This window comes from Equus asinus, chromosome 30 (genome assembly GCF_041296235.1).
Source record: "Equus asinus isolate D_3611 breed Donkey chromosome 30, EquAss-T2T_v2, whole genome shotgun sequence".
Classification (NCBI taxonomy): domain Eukaryota; kingdom Metazoa; phylum Chordata; class Mammalia; order Perissodactyla; family Equidae; genus Equus; species Equus asinus.
This window is the reverse complement of record NC_091819.1, coordinates 16,028,798-16,044,872: the sequence shown is the minus strand read 5'-3', so window position 1 is coordinate 16,044,872 and position 16,075 is coordinate 16,028,798. Positions and strand designations below refer to the sequence as shown.

The 16,075-nt window shown below is 43.4% G+C and overlaps 1 protein-coding gene across 3 annotated transcripts in view; it reads right to left on the bottom strand.

The window, feature by feature from the left end:
• The window catches only part of TGFB2 (transforming growth factor beta 2), an 84,690-nt gene extending 69,674 nt beyond the window's left edge, over nt 1–15,016 (bottom strand). Inside the window, exon 1 of one of the 3 annotated variants that reach the window (XM_014849873.3) lies at nt 13,277–15,016. In XM_014849873.3, coding sequence (XP_014705359.1) covers nt 13,277–13,622 — 346 coding nt within the window. In that variant the 5' untranslated portion in view covers nt 13,623–15,016. The remainder of the gene's footprint in view (nt 1–13,276) is intronic. The other 2 variants (XM_014849872.3, XM_014849875.3) reach the window with 2 other exon arrangements.
• Nucleotides 15,017–16,075: the final 1,059 nt, after the last annotated feature.

Sequence of the window (16,075 nt, the reverse complement as noted above, 5' to 3'; positions counted from 1 at the left end):
TGAATCTTTGGACAAATCCCTTGATTTTCCCAAGCCTCTGTTTCTATAAGATGAAGTAGACATAATGCCACCCGTGAGGGTTTTTAGAAGATTGAAATGAGATGACATATTTCAAAGAGACTGACAAATAAACGGTGATCAAGGGATGTAACATTATTAGTGATCTAATTTATTTGATAGATGAAGCTCTGATTGCCTTGTATGCCTGGCAGGAATATACTTCTCCCCTAGCTCCTTACACAGATTTAAAATCCACACACCTTCCATTCACCCAAAGCCTGTCTTTTAGAAGTAGCATTGCCACTATTCAGACCTGACTTGTAAATTTCTTTTGACAAAAGACAAAGGCCTTGTGGATTCCTCTCTTTCCCTCTTTTTTTTTTTTTTTTTGCCAGATTTGTGCCTTTTATCTCTCAATTTTCAAATAGATAAGACTTTTCCCATCCCCTGTAACTTACCGTCTCCAACATCCAGCCCACTAACAAGATCCCAGTGATATATTTTCACCCTTGTGTGGATTACACCCTCTAGTCAAAACCCTTTTTAACTGAGATGCGGGACTCTGAATGGCCTGCATGAAAGATGAAGGCCCACCACTCAGGTTTCTGCAACATGCTGCTATCATGTTGCCACCATATGCTGTTACCAGCTGACATCTGCTCACATATGTTCTCACCAATAAGCAACCATGTTGTTTATTTTTAGAGCCTTCTTCACAGTCTTACAGGGAGAAAATGCCCTCAAATAACCAGTCAGCAAAGACAGGAAGCTACACTGGGGATAAACTGTTTGTCACAAGATTAGCAAGTCAAACAAATTCTTCTCATTCACATCTGACCTCTAAAAGGAGATGCTGAAAGTTATCTTAAATAAAAATCTCAAAGCGTATAATCCGAGAAAGGCAGAGCATAAGTCGTTTGGTGAGCAACACTTTTTCTTCAAACTATGGCCCTCTGCGTTTCTTGGGGGGATTTAACTCCTTTTCCTGGGAAACAGCACCTTCTTCAGGCCAGTGGATGTTGTGATGCAGAAGAGGGACAATTCTATTAATTGAATCCTGATCCCTGAGATTGCCCCAGGTCACCCAGGTCGAAGGAGCTCTGGGTGGGGACAAGGCAAGGTTACTAGTTTTATTTGCAATTTCCAACAAGCAGGTCTCAAGTATGCACCATTGGCTTACTTTCACTCTGCTGTACAGCTGCAGTATGAAAATCTTTTCTTTCCTTTTTTTTTCTTTTTTTGGTTGTTTTTGTTTGTTTGTTTTTTATTTAATTGCTTGTCTTTAAGCAGGGTCAACAGGGCGCTCTGGTGCCTCAGAAATTAGGACCATGAATTGGATGGAGATATAAGTGATGCTAATAGTGATTATTTAGGCCAAAGAAAGCAATTCTTAGTTTTCAAAAAAACAATTTTCAGCAATCTATATGATTGATGTGGCACTGTGGTACGGATACACTTTTTCAGAGCAATGAGGCTTTGGGTAAATGAGAAATGCTTTGTAAAATGTGAAATCCTATGAAAAATCTGAGACATTAACAGTCTTAGAGAAATAAAGTTTTTAGAAGTACTTGGACACTCACTAATTGATAATGGGAGACCATGGCTCATAGAAGTCACAAGATAGAAACAGTCCCGGAATTAAAATTTTGCATTTAAATTAAAATAACTAAGAGAAGATGAAGTTAACCATAAAAGTGTTGGGCTTCATTTTTGCCTGTGATGACACAGCTAAGAAATAAACCAGCAAAACAAAAAATACGCAGTGTTTCCAGAGTATTTTTGAACTACCTGCCTGAGAATCAGCTGGCCTTCTTGTCAAGGTGCAGGATTCTGGAGCCGACCTTAAAACTACTGATAAATAATCTGGATGGAGGGTAGGGGACAGAGGTTTGGAAATTTGCGTTTATAATAAGCACTGCAGGTGATTCTTTTGCACGGGAAAATTCGAGAACCACTGGTGTAGGCCTTTGTGACTTATAGGTTAGAAAGGCCTTTTCCAAAATCTCATTTGACCTGAAAACAACCCAACCAGGTGGATCAAGAAAAAATTATCCCCTCATAAGAGCTGTTTGTTCTGAGTAAGTAGTGGTTTTGTGTAGTGTTAAAGTGTCTATAAGAGAGATAAAGATAAAGCCATTCTTCCTGCATTGATATCTTAAGCAGGATTAAATGTTATTAAAAATGCTCAGGCAAACTTTGTGTCAAATTAGCCCCTGCCTCAATTCCTCCCAAGACTGCCACACGGACATCTCTCTCGTGATGGTACAATTCCATAAGCGGGTGCTATCATTTCCCCCCGACACTATGCTATGAGTTTTTCTACTCTACTTAAAGAATTCCCACAAATGTTACTGCGAAAGGGCAAACTGCTGATCCCAAATGTATAATGACTTGGGGTCAGCTTGGCTCAAGACCCTCTTTCTAGGATTCAGGTACTAGTGCCAAAAAATTAATGAAATAAGACATGACTCTGTACACATAGTTTCGTTATTGATGGTGATATTTTCCGACAGTGGAATTCTTCTGAAAGATAGCTCTCTCCAAGACAAACTAGTACCCTAGTCACCTCATTTCTTGGAGGAGAAAAGTACGAGTTTAGTAGGTGAAACAGTGGCTGTTCAGGACTTAGTTCACAGATCTGACCAGTAACTTCCATTAACATCCAACAACCTAAGGCTTAACAGTATGAGGAGGTACAGATGAATGCTAAATCACTATTCAAATCAACATGATTTTTAACAGACATATTTAAGGACAGGAACTGCTGCTTCAGAACCAGAGGTGAAATCCATAATTTAGCTTGGGTTCTGCCTGGCTACTTCAGGGTAAAAGCCAGGAGTCTGGTACCCGCCTCCCTGTTTCCCTCTCCTGAACTTCCAGAGCCCCAAATGCCAAGGTATGAGCTTGCATGTGGAAACGTTTCCCCACGGAAACCCCTGACAGACCTCCAAGGGGACAGTTCCTTTACCAAATCATCCATCTTCTGCAAAGAAATGTCCTGAGTCTGTGATATTTTTTTTCTCCTTCTAAAGCAGAATCAGAATAAGTCATCTACCTTTTTTGGTCTTAATTTAGCAACTTAATTATAAGAGTTTATTACAAAGCAAGTAGAAACAACTTCAATGGTACTGTCATTAACACATCGAAGCAGAAGTGACAATGAGATTAAGTCAAAGGATAGGGAAATAAATGACAAAATAAGAATAAAGTCTCCAAATAGAAGAAATGGAAAATTTACTGCTATGTATGGTATAGAGAGAATAATCCCTGATGACTTTGGTCTAAGAAACATCAAATTACCCACACTGAAATGAATCCAAAAATTAAAAAATTAAGTCATATTTCCTAGAAAATTCCCATTTCTGTTTTGGCAACAATAAATATTTTAGTGCTCTTCAAATGCATTAAAAAAATAACTGTATTCTCTTTAGATAGTGCTTCCTCATAGGTTTGCAAAGACCAGTGGACTTGTGGTCATTTCAGTATCTTCCTCAAAGCCAAACTGTGCCTTCTCGTTCACAAGATGCAGTTACAAATAACGATTCTTACAGCAGCCTGAAGTTATGAATGAGTCGTTACTTACGAACTAGCCTGTCAAGACAGATGTGGTATTTGTCAGTGTAGTGTGGGTCACATAGGAAAAGCCAAGCGAACAGAGCCAAGGTCTAAGTCACAACATTTTTGTTTTGCTTTCATGAGACTGGAAAGATGCTACAGTATTTCCAGAAACAAACATCTCCAAAAAAGCAGTCTTATTTTCAAATAGCTACTCCATGACTCTTCTTTCAGAAACACAATGTCTCTTCTTCAGGGCTAGCCTGCTTCATCATTATCAATGTGTAGGCAGCTAGGAAGGCCCAGAGGAAGAGTGACACTGTGTCCGCGAACAGAGACATGTGGAACACGCTCATGTGAGAGCAAACAGCTGGCCGGGGAAGTTAGAAATGCATTTGAACTACTTTCAGATGTCTGGGCTTCCCAACATCCAGAAAGCGTTTTCCATTTGCCTGAAGTTCTTCAAGTTGTTGTGGTGGAAGGAACACCTAAGCCCCACATTTCTGACTTATCAGGCAGCAACAAATCCAAGTGCTCATTTGAGAGGATGAAAGGATGGTCCTGGTCCACAAAGATAGCTTTCTCAGCACCATGAGGCTTTCCTTCCTTCTAACAGATGCTGAACCCAGTAAACTCAACTCCTCTTGGACAGCACTGGTTTCTCTCATCCCTGAAGTGGATTTACTCGGTTGCCCCGGGGAAAGCCAGGATGCTACCTCACGCACAGAACATCTTGCTCTGTTAACAACGACCCAAGGCCACATGTGGCCTTTCCTTTCTGATATCACCTCCCAAGTTTTCATTTCTTCCTAGCCTCTTTGCAGTGACTCCTAACCACCCTCTCCTCTCCTCTCATCCATCTTCTTGCGACTTCTACTCCCTAATGTCATTTCGTTGCTAATGTCCTTTTTTAAATGAATCACCTGACAGCTAAGAAACTTCTGTGGCTGGTGCTGGCTTATGGAGGTGGAATGAGGTCTACCGGAGTCCAACTGCAGCTGCCTGACCCGGCTAAGCCTTGACTCCAAATGTCCTGGCTTCTTTCTCAGCAGAGACTCTCACCAGGGGAGGTGATGAGAGACAGGGGACCTGCGAGGAGGAGCCAAACCAGGCCCAGAAACACATTATACAGAAGCCCCCTCTGCATGTTAGCCTTTTAGGAACAGCATTCCCTTCGTCTTTTGTTGGATTTCAGACTTTATGGCCCAGAAAGATAAAGAGGTGAGTGCTATGTGACTCATATGCCTATTCAGAGAGATCTGTTAAAATAATTTAAACATTTCTCCCTAAAAATTGATATACCCTTCGAAACAACTGGAAACATTTTGAGATGTCAAAAAAATCAGAACTGAAAATTAATACACTGAGCATGCATAGGAAGACATGCTGGCTGGGAGGAACACATACGTGGGCCTCGTGCTCTTGATTCCAGAGGAGGATATTATGAGTTGGCGACTCTTAAAGTTTACTACAAAGGAAAGTTTTCTGAGGGCAGATATCACACCTACACTTAGTTTTATTTTCTATGTGCTTCTAGTATAGCACTCTGTGCTCTGTGCACATGGATTGCTGCTACTCTTTCATTCCACAAACATTTACGGGATTTCACCTATTTTTCATATTTTAATACCTCTAAAATCCCTGTTCTCTCCTATAGTCAATGGTATGTTATAATTAATTGGCAATGATACTTCTCTCTTAGTGGCACATAAAATAATGGTGCATCTTAAAATTAATGGGGTTGGAGATTCGATGAGGCTCAGTGAATGAATAGCTGCTGTGCAAAGCTGGCTTACTAAGCAGCCTGAAGCAGCTGTACTGGGTGTTTCTTTGTACATGCCATTGTCCATCCTTTACAACCCCAGGGAGAAGGTAATACCTTCTTTATCTTTACAAGTGAAGAAACTGAGGTCAGGTTAAGTGAAGGGGTTTCAACCTGGCCAAAAAGCCACTAAGGGCAGATCTGAATTCAGCAGGAAGCAACTTAAATGTCAATGAGGCAGTTTTACTAAATTACACTGAGACAGCCAAGTTGCCAACCGAACAAGACCACATTATAACAACTGCCACAGGCCTGGAGTAGGACTCCTTGTCTTTGATGCCACCTCCCCTTTTCAGCCTCTGAGCTTCCTACTGTGCAATTCCCTGCTATTTATGCTCCTTCTTTTACTTATTGGGTCGGTCTGGCTCCAAAGTCCATGCTCATTGTATGACACTATCCTGCCTTCCCAAATAAATGAATTCTCTGAAAGAGATAAGATGAATGCCCTATCAATCAAATTTACCAAAACTTTTGGGGAGAAAATGGTTGCAGTTAAAGACCAAGACCAAGAGACTTGATAAATCACAATTTTTATGTCAACCAAGTGCAGAGACAAAAGCTGAATGAGCTGAATGTGTGAGAGGCAAGAAAGAAGATCCAGGGTTGTATGCAAGTCTTCACAGGTCTATTTCCTTTTTTAGGGAAAAAATCCAGAGCCTATGAATGTGATTTCCGGTAGGAGAAGGAAAGCCACCACTCTCTCACGGTTATGTTACATCATTTTGCAAGAGGGCCAGAAAAGTCATGCTCTTCATGTCCTGGTCTCTATGATTTGTGGTAACTAAAAGCCTTACTTCCAATAAGACATCACTGATAGAAATAGCTGTGTCCATGTCCTCATAAGTCACAGGGAAAATACTCCTAAGGACCTTATAGGGTTGCTCGTAAGGATTAAATAAGTATATATGTGTAAAATATTTAAAACTATGCTTGGCACACAGTATGTACCCAGTGAAAGTTAGCTTTCATCATCATCATTATCACCATCATTTTCATTATTATCTGTGAAACTGGAAACAGGAAATGTATGGTTATGAGAAGCCTCTATCACCTTTAGCAAAGTGATGTGATGCATCAGGCACATTTTCCCTGAAAACAAAGGTGAGTAGATTTCATCTCTCCACATTTCCTGATCCTAATGCTTTGAACTCATACATCCTTCTTCCGGTGGTTCAATCTAATTCTCTAAAGGGAAATGCTCATTCATTTATGAAGCATTCATTGAGCAAATACAATGTGCCAGTTTCTGTAAGAACAGAGATAAGTCAGAGTCAGTTTCTGTTCTGAGGCAGTTTATGAACCAATGAAGAAGACAGGTCAGAACACAGCCAGATTTTACCTACAGCGAAAGAACAGAAGTCGAGTTAGAGATGAATATCAGGATTGTGAGAGGGCAAGGGAAGAGCTAATTAAATATGACTAGGAAAATCAAAGACGGTTTCAAAAGGAGGCAGCAACTGAGTAAAACTCGAAGGATGTTTAAAGGAGTTAAAAGATGGATCTCCCAGTGGAAGAAATAGCAAAAACAAAGGCCCAGAGGCACGAAAATAAATGGCTCATTTGGGTAAAGGCAAAGAGGATAATGTAGCTGGAGTGTAGTTTTCATGCAGGTATTTAAAGAGAGGTGGGGCCGAGCAAGGAGGAGGGGCCAGATCCTGAAAGCTCTTGGCTGTTATCTAAGAAATCTGAAATCTTACCTAAGAAGCCTAAACCTTCAAGGCCTTCATATACGAGGAATAGACAGTGCTAGACATGGTAGCTTACCAGCCCTGACAGTCTCTGTTCCCAGCCCCTTAAGTGGTAAAGGTCATGGAAGGAATAATCCCAGGGAGCAAGGGAAATAGATCCATTGAGTGAAAGTTACAAAGAAGAGAATGAGAGGGAAGTTCCAAGACACCTCAGGCTAGTGGAAGTGGCTCCCAGGGCATCACTTTCAATCAAATTTTAATATCTCTAAAATATCTCTTTTTTCATATCTCTTGTAAGCAATGGCACGTTACAGTTGTCAGTAATACTTCTGTCTTAGTGGTACATAAAATAATGGTGCATCTGAAAACTAAGGATTTGAGATTCAGTGATTAATAGCTGCCATGCAAAGAAGTCCTACTAAGTGCCAGAAGCAGAGCTAGGTGCTTCTTTACAGACGTCCTCCTCAGTCCTTCTTCATCCTTCTAAGTGAAGAAACTGAGGCCTGGTTAAGTGAAGTTAACCTCCATACATGCAGATATTCCAGTATAGTGCAGAACAGGAAGACAATTCAGACATTGTGGGGAAGAGGTCAAGGGGAGTTTTATGCCCAAGCCACCCCCGGAAGTGAGGGGGTGGTCACAGTGCAGCGCACTTCAACACCCACTTTCAGATAGAGGTTAGAGAAGAAACAAAAAGAGGGACAACACCCCAAATCCACTTCTGGTGGCGGCATGATGCGAATTTCTCCTAAACAAATGACGGAAGCAAGCTTTTCAGTCTAAACAAACCCACCAGGAAGAATCCCTAGCATGTTATTAAATTTAAAATACCTGGAGAAAGTTGAATCCCTAGGTTAAAAACCATCTTTGTTTAAAGAATATTAAGAAACAAAAGCACACCATCTGGTTTCAAAATGACAATGGAAACATTTGTTTATCTCGGCCAGAGGCACATTTCATCAAGCTGTTCAGAATCTGCAAAGTGGAATACACCCTTCTGCCTGAGCAGAGCAAGAACATCTGGCCAAACCAAATTCTCTGTCCAGGATCCCTCAGTACCGGAAATGCTACATGGGGATAGCTGAAAGGGCTGGTCCAGAGCACTTCCATGCAGTCTCCTTGCTTGCTGCTCACCTTACTATTGAACCTATAAAGCAGGTGGCAGTGGTGCCAGGGGAGGGAGGAGTCAGACCACAGTCAAACCCTCAGTGGTGGGTGGTCGGCCTGCACATCTCTCCCAGGGCCAGGCTGCTCCACTCTATTTTCCCCAATCTTTAAAAATGCAGCCTGAAGTGTGTTGTAATCTCTGGACGAAGGCCTAGGAGTTGGTGACCTCCTCAGTTCTAACCCAGATTTGATGTGGGATCAGCAGTGAGTCATTAGCCCTTTTTTCACATCTCAGTTTTCTCTAGGAAAAATGATCTGTCATTCTTTCATATCTTTATATGAAAGATGCTGTGACGAGGTTACATCAGCATCTTTTCACCAGAGACACGTCCTAATTCAAAAGTGCAGTTCCTGGAGGAGCCCCCAGGGGTCGCTGTGGAGACAAAGAGGGCTCTAGGTCCCTCTGCCAGGTCAAGCGGTTCCCACCTGCCCCTCCAGCTTTGCAAAGCCCAGCCCCTCTGGGATGGAGACTCCTCAGGAGAGGCTTGAAGCTGGCTGGCCTCACTTGGCAACAAAGACTGCCCAACTGCTTCGGTTATAAACAGTATATTTCTTCGAGGGTTTTTCCTAGTCTATGAAAAGAAAAAGAAAGAAAAGAGGAAATCCTGAAAGAGAATGTGGCCTAAGTGAAATGTAACCACAATTAGGCACTAGAGTTAGTACAAGCAATGATGCAATAAAAATGCAGGAATAAAGTTTGGTCTGCTGTGTATTAATAACTCAGTCATTGTAGAAGTCAAGAGGTTCAAGTCTGTCTGCCTTCCTTTGATCTCTCTCTCTCCTTCTCTCTCTCTCTCTCTTTCTGTCTCTCTTTTTCTCACACAGAGAATCTTAAAAAGTAAAATCCCTGAACAGAAAACAAAAATATCACTATGTTCTAGCAGTTGCTGATATTTTCCTTCATTGGGCAATTGGTCAAGAGTCCAGCAGTTCGTATACAGAAAGACATATCCATGACCAGAATCCTCAGTTGCATTCCCCCCAGCCATAGTGCTATTGGTATTCACTCTACATTCCAGGATTTCACTTGGAAAACTACAGGGGAAATAGAAAAGGAGATTGTTTGGTACTAAATGTTTAACATGCTCGTGAAACAATTACAAAGGAAACCTATTGTGATGTTTCAGGCTGTATATCTTAGTTTATCTAATTCAACATGATAGAATAAACCAACATGATTATTTACTGTCTTCGGTTGCCTACCTTGAAGATTCTACTCTCCATCAACATGAATTGCTTATTTTCCTTGCAAGGAACCCCCGAGGTAATTCCTCATTTCTTTTTTCTCTGCTCTGACTAACATCACATTGGCGCTGACTGAAGTTACTGCTGGGTGGGGCAACACCATTACTTAGGTTAAATGAATGGGAAATTTTGATGTCTCTAAGTTAGGAGCTTCCAGATCTTCATAATAAAGTATATGCCATAAAAAATGGTCCAATTCATATTCCCATTTAATTAAGATAACTTTTTGTTTCTCTTTCTAGTCAATGCTTTCATTTTAATGTCCTTTTGATCATAAAGATATTTTATTTTTAGGTTACTACTTTTAAAAAGGTACTACTAGCAGAATTCAAGTAACCCCAAACAAATACCTGGATTACCAGGGCTGCTTAACATGGGCATTATTGACTCTCGGGCTGGATAATTCTTTGATGTGTTAGGGGAATGGGGGAAACCTGTCCTGTGCATTCTAGGATGGTCAGCAACATCCTTGGCCTCCACCCACTAAATGCCAGGAGCAGCCCTTTACTCCCAGTCTTGACAATGAAAAATGTCTCTGGACATGGTCAAATGTTCCCTGAGGGTGTGGGAGGGGGGCAAAATCACCACATTAAAACCACACCGTGTGCCTGAATTGTTACAATGAAAAAGGAAAAGGAAAGAAAGAAAATGAAACGTTTGTCTCTTCCTTTTTTTGATTGTCCAAGCCTCTACAGATTTGAATCATCAATCATTTGGATCCTTACTCTAGTTAATGGAGTCACCTTTAGTAAATTTCTAAAGCCTTGTGCACAGTCTTTTGAATAGATGTGCCTTGAACTTCAAATGGATTGTCAAAGGACTAGACGTCCACTAACTCCCACTGGGTAAACGATCGGTAAACCTTAGCATAACTACACATTGAGCCTTAAACTAACAGCCTATGAAAAGATCAATATGAATAAATTCAAAACTAATCAGACTCCTTCTTTAAATGTTGACACAGTATTATTTATATCCCATAAATACCTTCTTGACTAAAATTCATCCTAGGAGATTGGCACCTGGCCAGTTCTATTCATATTTACTGTATTTATATAGTATCCTGGGCCAAGGATAATATTTAAGACAAAATATGCCTGAGGGCATATACAATATCTTTTATATTTTTACTTTTAAGTCTCAACATTGCTAAAAATATTTAGTCTGAACTATATAAAATGTCCCACAAAGGGCTATCAGCAATCTGTAATGATATACAGCTCATTGAGTATAATTAGAGCATATTTGTAATATTTGAGCTGAAGTCACTCCCTGAACGCTAATAAGTTGGTGGTAAAAAATGAACCAGTGATCTTTCCCATGCCTTCATCTCTGGGGCTTATGACCCTCGCCGATTCACTGCAAGAAATGACAGGCACACTCCCTCCTCACAGCCACTTCAGTGCCGGCCCAGTTAAAAATCAGGCGGAAAAATCTTAAAGAGGCAAAGTTGGTATAGAAGCCAATGCTGTACTTTCAGTTTGCTCTTTAAAAATACGGTGGAGTGATTTCTTCTTTTCTTCCTTTCTTTTGGAAGGGTTCACTATATTCCAGTATACCTAGAAAGTGCTGGAAAATCAGTTAACCTACTTTCTATAAAATTATGCACAGTCCTCGCACAGTAGTATCAAACCTGCTATTAATATGGCTTTCTGCTCCTAAACTTTCATACAGAGAATACAGGCTTTAAGGAGGCTTTTAAGGAGTATATTTTTCATACTGAACTTATCAGACGTTTAATTTATTTGGTGGCTGGGGGTAGGATGGAGAAGAGAATCTACACACTGATCTTTGATGCCATCCTTTGAAATCCTAATAACCTGAGAACTTTTCTAATTTGGTGATACCATGATTCTGGGTTGGATCATGTCAGCTCTTTGGATTGAAGTGTGTTTGAAAGAACAAAGAATGAACATCCTCTCTCCACTTGCTCTTGCTCTTTCCACACACCTATCTAATGATGCGATCAGACCTCCTCTGTTATAAAAGTGCTGGCTGTTCATTAGAGCTTTTGCAGGTAAACATTGAAGCGATGACTGGGTCAGGTTCTGTACTTGCCTGTCTGCCCAAACACCAGTAGAACTGATGCACGTGGAAGAGAAAGCAAACTGACTCAACCCTCTGTTCGGTCTCAATGGTTTTGGACTAATTACAATGAACTTTCTTGCCTAATATCTCCTTGGCTCCGCCCCAGGTAGAAAGCTTTACTTCCCGAGGGGAATAAGCAGGGTGGAGCGGATTTATCACCACTGTTGTGGATGGTGCCATAATTACAACAATAAAATCATCCTGCTTGCCAGGATCTCCTGCATCTGCTCTGCTCTTGAAAAAGCACAGGAGAAGCTGCAGCAGAGGAAAGGTTGCCAGGAAGACAGGGGTTAGATCCATCCGCTGACATTCTGAGACCATCAAGTACAAGACATGGCAAGTCACACAGCTAGGACTTGTCAAACTAAAAATAAATATTAAAAAAGAAAAGCACCACCCTGCAATTAGAACCTCTAGGATGAAATTACCAAGATGGCCATATTATCTATTTAGGCAAGACACAGAGACTTTGTGAAGGCAGCCAGTGAGTATATAGGACATGGAAAGGGGAGGAGAGAAATGGACGGCCAATGAAAAGTTTACGACTTGGGATTTGGAATACGCAAATGTCGAAGCGGATTTTTTTTTTCTTTTTCTTCTTCTTCCTGGTATTTAACCCTCTCAGGTATCACTGGATGCTTCTTCTTTTCTTTCTTTTTTTAAGAACTTGGGAAAAATTCTAATCTAACTGTCCTCTTCCCTTCCTCCCAAGGAACTCCACAATAAATCATTTCACTCCCATTGCTACTGTATGCCAGCTGGTTTTGAGGACACTGCCCTCAGAGAAGTCAGTAAAAAAAAAAAAAAAAAAAATCGGCTGTCTTCTACTCTGAGATTCAGGAATGCATCGAAGTAACTGCAGGAAGCCTATGAAAGGGCAGGGAGCAAGGGGCTCAAGGGTGAGAAAGATAAACGACAAACGCGTCAGAAAAGTGATCTGCTATCTTAAGAAGGCAGATTTGGGCGAATTATAAAATTAACATGATGAAACACCTTTTAAATATAGTCAGAAACGAAGTTTTTCTTTCCACCCCTCCAGGTGAAATCAAAAGGGGACTTGGTTACAGGACCTCGCCTTCGGGGAATGTAAACACCTAGCTATGGCAATCGGTTCAAGAGTTGAGGTTTTGGGGTAGGTTTCCCGAGGAGTCTCCAAATCAGGTTTTGTCTTGGCGATGCTGACATTTTTCGGGGAGTTACAGACAATAGAGGAGGCTTGGGGAACCAGCTGATAGGTCGGCAGGAAAGGGGCGCCTTCCGGAGAGGCTAGTTTTGAGCCACTTTTTTTAACCCTTCGTGCACCGGTTCGCCGGGCTCCACGCCAATCGGAGCAAAGAAAACAAACCTACCAGGATTTCCCAGTTTAACTCTGCCCCAGGGAGCGCCTCCAGTTTGACAGAGGAGGCTGACTCCTAGCTGGTGGCCTGGTAAAGAATTTCGGGGAAGAGTCAAAGAGAATAACGCCTTAGAAAGGACTGAGGCGTTGGGGGCAGGGAGAAATGGAGAAAATAAAGTAGAAAGTCAAGATTTTAAAGCCTACCTTTCTCAAGCAGAGAACTGGAAAGGGGGTGGGTGGGACGAAGTACAGCAGAAGGGGAAAAGAGCGAGCGGGGACCCAGAGAGGGAAGGGCGATCCCTGGAGTTGTTGCGCTTTTGAGAGCTCCGCGCAGCGCTTAAACCTCTGGGAGTGGAAGCGAAAAACAGTACTTACTTTCCGAGGGGAAGAAGGGCGGCATGTCTATTTTGTAAACCTCCTTGGCGTAGTACTCCTCGTCGCTCCTCTCGCGCTCGCAGGCGGCCGCCCTCCGGCTCGCCTTCTCCTGGAGCAAGTCCCTGGTGCTGTTGTAGATGGAAATCACCTCCGGGGGGACTTCCTCCGGTTCGGGATAGTCTTCTGGGGGGCTGGTGAGCTTCAGCTTGCTCAGGATCTGCCCGCGGATGGCCTCGATCCTCTTGCGCATGAACTGGTCCATATCGAGCGTGCTGCAGGTAGACAGGCTGAGCGCCACCGCGACCAAATGCAGGAGCAGAAAAGCGCTCAGCACACAGTAGTGCATTTTTTTTAAAGGTGGAAAAAGTTAAAAAAAAACAAAAAAAATTTAAAAAGTAGGAAAAAAGGAAACCAATAACTCTCAAAGTTCAGATCAGGTAGGTTTTTTTTTTTTTTAATGCGAAACTTTTGCAAACAGTCGAGAGTCAATGTCCAATAGAAAAGCTATCTTGCTTGAATTCCTTTAAAAAGAAAATACAAGTCGTTCCAAAAGGGGAAATATTAATACACGATGGCCAGGGGGAACCCTAACTTTGGGGAGTAAGAAAAAGTTTTCTTGGAGCGACGAGATGGGGGGGAAAAAAGAGACGAGTGGCTATTAGGCAGAAATAAATTTAAGAGGAAGAAACGGAGTTCAGTGTGTCAGTTTCGGGTGCGGAGTGGCGGATCTGAACTCGGCTCCTCCAGCCAAAAGGGAAGAGATGAAAAGGTCCCGGGGCTGGCAGCTGGCGAACTGACGGGAGGGGCGCCGGGAGCGCTGGAAGGGGGGCCGCCGAGGCTGGCCCAGGCTGTAATTTATATATTTAAAGAAGGAGCGGTTCAGCCCTGCCTTCCACTGCGGCGCTGAGCGCAGCAGCAGCAGCAGCAGCTCCGGAGCGGAGGAGCGCACACGTGTGTGAGTGTGTGTGTGTGTGTGAGTGTGTGTGCGCGCGCGCTGGCGTGCGCGCGCGCTGCGGGCGAGCCCGGCGCGCCGCCGGGAGGCGGGTGCGCTTCGCACGGCGCTGGGCACTCGGTCGGGTCGTGCAGCGGCCGCAAGGGCTGCCGAGGCGGCGAGGATCCTGCTCCCGGAGCGGCGCGCCGGGGCCTACCCCCGGGCGGGCGCACGCCGAGCCTCTCGGTTACTCCACGTTGCCGCCGCCGCCGCTCGCAAACGCGTCCAGCCTCCAGCTCCCTCCTGCTTCTGCTCCTCCTTCTTCTCGCGCTCCAAACGCCAACCCGGCAACAGACGAGCAGCTGCCGCCGCCGTGGCTCTCACCCCCTGCGGACCGCAACGGCAGCCCCGGAGATCGCGGACCGGGGGGTTTTATTCCTAAGGGGATGCGAAGGGGTTCCCTTGGAGTCCCACCCTCTCCTGTCTCTCCCACTTGGACTTTCTCGCTTCGGGTAGGTAGGCAGGCACTTGGCACCCTGAAATAGACCCTCTTCTGCTTTCTCCTGTCTGCAGCCAGGCAGCCCGTTTGTTCCCAAATGGCTCCCTAGACCGTTACACTGTGTTCTCCATCCCTTTCCCCATGCCCCTCCACTTGCGCTCTCGCTCTTCGCTCTCTCTGCCTTTCTCTGGGTCTCTCTGTATCTGTCTGCCTGCTCCGCCCTCCCGCCCTCCCTCCCTCTCTCTTCTCTCTCGTCGGAAGCTTCTGAAGCTCCCCTCGGAGCAACCTTCTGCTGCCAGCAGATAACATCACGATCTTGCCTGGGAGGAGAGATTTATAAGTTCCCTCTGAACCACGTGTTTGCCTTCAACAAAGTGACGTGCTAGGATTACAGTCAGAAGTCCTCTCGTTTACTTAGACCACGGGCTCTCCCCGAACCGTTGAGGGGGTGTGGAAATGAGGATGGCTGTGGGCGAGGGCGGGAGGAGGTGGAGTGTGCGCCCTGACAACAGTGATTTACGGTATTTACTTTATATAGTCATTTTGGACCGGTCTGTTGAAGGACAAGCTATCAAGCCTCCCGTTTTCACTTGGTGTGGCTCACCCACAGCCTCCCAAATTGAATCACTTGCTGTAGAATGGAAGTCTTCCCCCCTGTACTGTACACACACAGAGACACACACGTGAAAGGGCATCAAACAGTTCACTCAGGGCCAGGCCAGCCCTGAGACATGGCTTCCAATTTAAAATTCACCTCCTGTGTTTTTAGTGGAATCCTTTTCTGAGATGCCAGAACACTGTGCTAGTACCTCTATTCTAAGTTTATTTCATTATGGTTTGTTGTTTACAGTGTAGTCCTCCATTTGACTGTGGACTGCTGAAAAAAGAGAGCTCCATCTTTTTTTTTACCTGGAGAATGAAGTACATTTATTTGTTTCACTGTTTGAGTGAATGACTGGCTATCTTCCTCATTTGCTGCCTAAGCCACTTCTTGATATGGCTTTCTTTTCACCCTCTTCCCCAGCTAGACATTAGCCACCAACTTCATTCTTTCTGTAGCATCCATCCAGGAAACTGCCATTTTAAGTGTTTGGTGTCTACTGTTACACACTACACACAACTTGACATTTTCTATTTCAACCAAGTCCAAATTAGATGAATATAAAAATAATTCTTGCCACTGTTCACTTTCCCCTTTTTCTTTTATTTTACCTTGAGTTACTCAAAGTCAACATTTTCATTTCATCATGACTGTGGCCATACTGACTAGACAGATGATTTAAACTGGAAACTCTGTTGAGTGTCCCCCCAAACTCAAAGCCTCTATATTATTCCCTAGTTCAGATGTTCCTTTTATTGTAGAAAGGTC